Source organism: Monopterus albus, unplaced genomic scaffold (genome assembly GCF_001952655.1).
Source record: "Monopterus albus unplaced genomic scaffold, M_albus_1.0 scaffold87.1, whole genome shotgun sequence".
NCBI classification, from domain to species: domain Eukaryota; kingdom Metazoa; phylum Chordata; class Actinopteri; order Synbranchiformes; family Synbranchidae; genus Monopterus; species Monopterus albus.
The window spans coordinates 1,461,832-1,464,931 of record NW_018127967.1 but is presented as its reverse complement, the minus strand read 5'-3'; the positions used below and the strand labels follow the sequence as shown (position 1 = coordinate 1,464,931).

Genomic DNA, 3,100 nt, shown 5'->3' with positions numbered 1-3,100 from the left:
TGATTTAGTATGTTGGAGCTACCTTGTTCTGCCTGGATTCAAGTGCTGTACTGTAGTGATGAAAAACACATGCTGTGCTGGGCAACAGCACTCAGCCGCACAGCTTCAAGGACTTTAACAGGGTCAAGCAGCTGTTTGGCCTTCAGGCTGCTGATAATGATAATGATCCCCTTTGCTCTTTAACAGTCTGAGCTCATGATGTGGCCAGTGTAAGGCTGTTTAGACTTTCCTAGCTTTATAGAGAAATTCTTTTTATTTCTTGTTCCCTAGCAGCTGTAAGGATGTGAAGTCTGGGACACACACTACAAGAATCTGCTTCTTTCTGACCCACAAAGGCTGTGGATGAGTGTCCCTACCAAATATTTCATCTTATTCAAGAGTGGTGAAACCTCTGCATTCAACACATTTTCTCTCAAAACCTAAAAAGCAAACAGTGCCACATGCAGTTAACTATGTGCAAGTTCAGAGTGTGTTACTTCTCAGATCACTCTTGGTATCCTCACCACTGCTGATGATTTTGGAGACACTTCAGTCCAATTGTCTAGCCCTAATGATTTGGCTCCTATCAAACTCGATCAGGTCTTTAAAAATGCCCATTTCGCCCACATCCAATATGCTCATTATGAGAACTGTCGATTCACTTCCCATCTAAAATATCCCAGATCCTTACAGGTGCCTTTCTTACAAGAGAGAGATAGTGATGATAATACAGATCTACAGATTTTCCAGAGCTGGGGGCCCAGACACCCTGTGAGCTGAGCATCAACAGGTAACCAGAGTGCAGGGCACCAAGGTGTAGTATGATATGATCACTTAAGTCAGAATACAATACTTTTAGGATTATTGCTGTTAATATTTATCAATAAATATTTATGCATGGTAAGTCTGAAAAGTCATTATTGTCTGTTGTACCCGGTACGTTTTACCATTGCTAACTCTGAGAGACGAGACAGTCCAAGTAACTTCAAAACAGTGCTGATTTATTCAAAGGATCACAGGTAAAATTAACATTACACGCTCAGGTATCTTGCACCTCCAAACTGCTCGGAGGCAGATGTAAGATGAAAGACCCTGAATCCACCAGGCCTATACATTATATCCCTTCAGTTGGGCTAGCCTCATACTACACAGAAACGTCAACCGAGACGTCTCTGTTACCAGCTTTGCAGCTGGTCATAGCAGTAGTCAAAACATGAAGCAAATCAATGTGTGTGTGTCTGTTGGTTAAGTGGTGTGTAGCTAAAAACATTCTCACAGACTTCTAGTAACATGTCGTGACTTAAACATAAGAACATATTATGGCTAAGGCTACAGTTATACACGTCATAATAATAATATTAAACATCCTGTCTGCTGACAGTCATCAACTCTTCTCTCTAGTTATCCTTGACCAGATGTACCCTGTAGAAACTCATAAGCATGACTAAGCATTTAACAGTCTAACTAGACATCCTATCTCCACTAAACATTTCTAATACTTAAAGTATCTATCCAATTTCTATCTGACTAAAAATACCTAACATTGTCATTTAATATCAACAAAATATGGCATTAAATCTTTTGATGTGTCCAGGAGATAAAATCTTAGTTTCTACCACTCATTGAAAAAGTACTGAGGCCTTTATCACAAAGCTTAGTCTGGCTCTCTTGGAGTTATCTGGCTTTACTGAGCCAAACATCATCTGTCCTAGATAACCGGTACCACACAGCTGGTTATCAACTGGCTCTGTTAAGTCTGGGTTTATGTTTTAATAAAGGCCAGTGACTCCTTTCATTTTTCTGCCTTACAGGTATGTGTTTGATTCCATACCAAGTTGACACAAATAATGTATTTGGTAAATACATTTATTACAACTGATCAAAACATTTTACACAATTTATGAAAACAAAAATTCCATGGTTGCTTTGCAGAGTTCTTATTCACAGATGTTATAAAGTATATACATGGCAAACATGTTTCGAGTCCCACCGAGTTGTAGGTATGTCAGTGTCACTTCAGCAAGTACCTCAGTTGGTCTTGCAGGTTTTTAGAGTGCTCCACACTGGACGGTGGAAAAAGGGAATGAGTAAAGCAGTGCACATCAACAGTTTGTGTTATGGCTTACTCATGAGACAGTGATGCCAGCTGTTTCCACTAAAGCATAAACAGGGTGTAGTGTTTAGACTTACTTCTTCTGGATGGCCTCCTGCCTTGGTAAAACAAAGACAGACAGATTCGTTCAATATTCAGTTTGAGCAAAAATGAACTCTTCACAATAATGTACTCAGAAATAGCTGATTGATACTCACTGGTACTGTAAATGTGTGGTGATAATAGACATTTTTCTCAGGCTCTGAAAGACAGACAATAATGATGTGGATAATACAAACGAGCAGAAAACTTTATATCTTATTACTTTACTGAGTTGTCACAAGCACTAAGTGACCAGAGAATGAGAAAGCCCTGTAGAGTGAATCCTTTGGAAAGTGTAGTAGTTTGTAGTACTGTTGTCTTTCTCAGTACTAAAGTGCTTCTAATACTCTGTCCTCCCATGGCATGTTATTCACTGGCAGTATGCAGTATTTAGATATTGCACTTACATCCTCAGAGTGCAGAATGGCATCCTCCTGGATGACCATATTTCTTGCTGCTTGACCAAGAAGCTGTAAGACAAATTAGCAACAATATGGCATTTAAGGCTGCCACTAAGAGTTATTTTCAATTTATTATCAATTAATCTGACCAGGATTGTCTCATTTTTGGTCTGTCAGACAATTTTTTTTTATTGCAACACAAAACACATTTACAGGACAAAGCACATAACATACTACATGAGACAAATGAGACAACAGACATTAACAAAAGAGGCAAAGGGATTATTAACTGAGGGTATTAAGTTAAGTTGTGTGTGTGAAAGTGTGTAGCGTGTGTGTATCCAAGTCTATGCAGACTGATATTCATTACTTAAAGGAAAATAGAATTAAACCAAATAAATTAGGAAAATGGAGGGGGTATAAATGTAAAGGAATGAAAAGACAGTTTGATAGAAAATGGATTATTGTAGTAATAAAATAAGAAAAAGCAATATCAATCATATAATTTATACTTTTGCATTCACAT

At 38.2% G+C, this 3,100-nt stretch overlaps 1 protein-coding gene across 1 annotated transcript in view; it reads right to left on the bottom strand.

The window, feature by feature from the left end:
• Nucleotides 1–1,456: 1,456 nt before the first annotated feature.
• Nucleotides 1,457–3,100, bottom strand: part of borcs7 (BLOC-1 related complex subunit 7) — an 8,488-nt gene continuing 6,844 nt past the window's right edge. The window contains exons 2-5 of the mRNA XM_020607533.1: nucleotides 2,581–2,643; nucleotides 2,290–2,333; nucleotides 2,170–2,190; nucleotides 1,457–2,042 (exon numbers count right to left, since the gene is read on the bottom strand). Of these exons, the coding sequence (XP_020463189.1) occupies nucleotides 1,991–2,042; nucleotides 2,170–2,190; nucleotides 2,290–2,333; nucleotides 2,581–2,643 (180 nt within the window). The 3' untranslated portion in view covers nucleotides 1,457–1,990. The remainder of the gene's footprint in view (nucleotides 2,043–2,169; nucleotides 2,191–2,289; nucleotides 2,334–2,580; nucleotides 2,644–3,100) is intronic.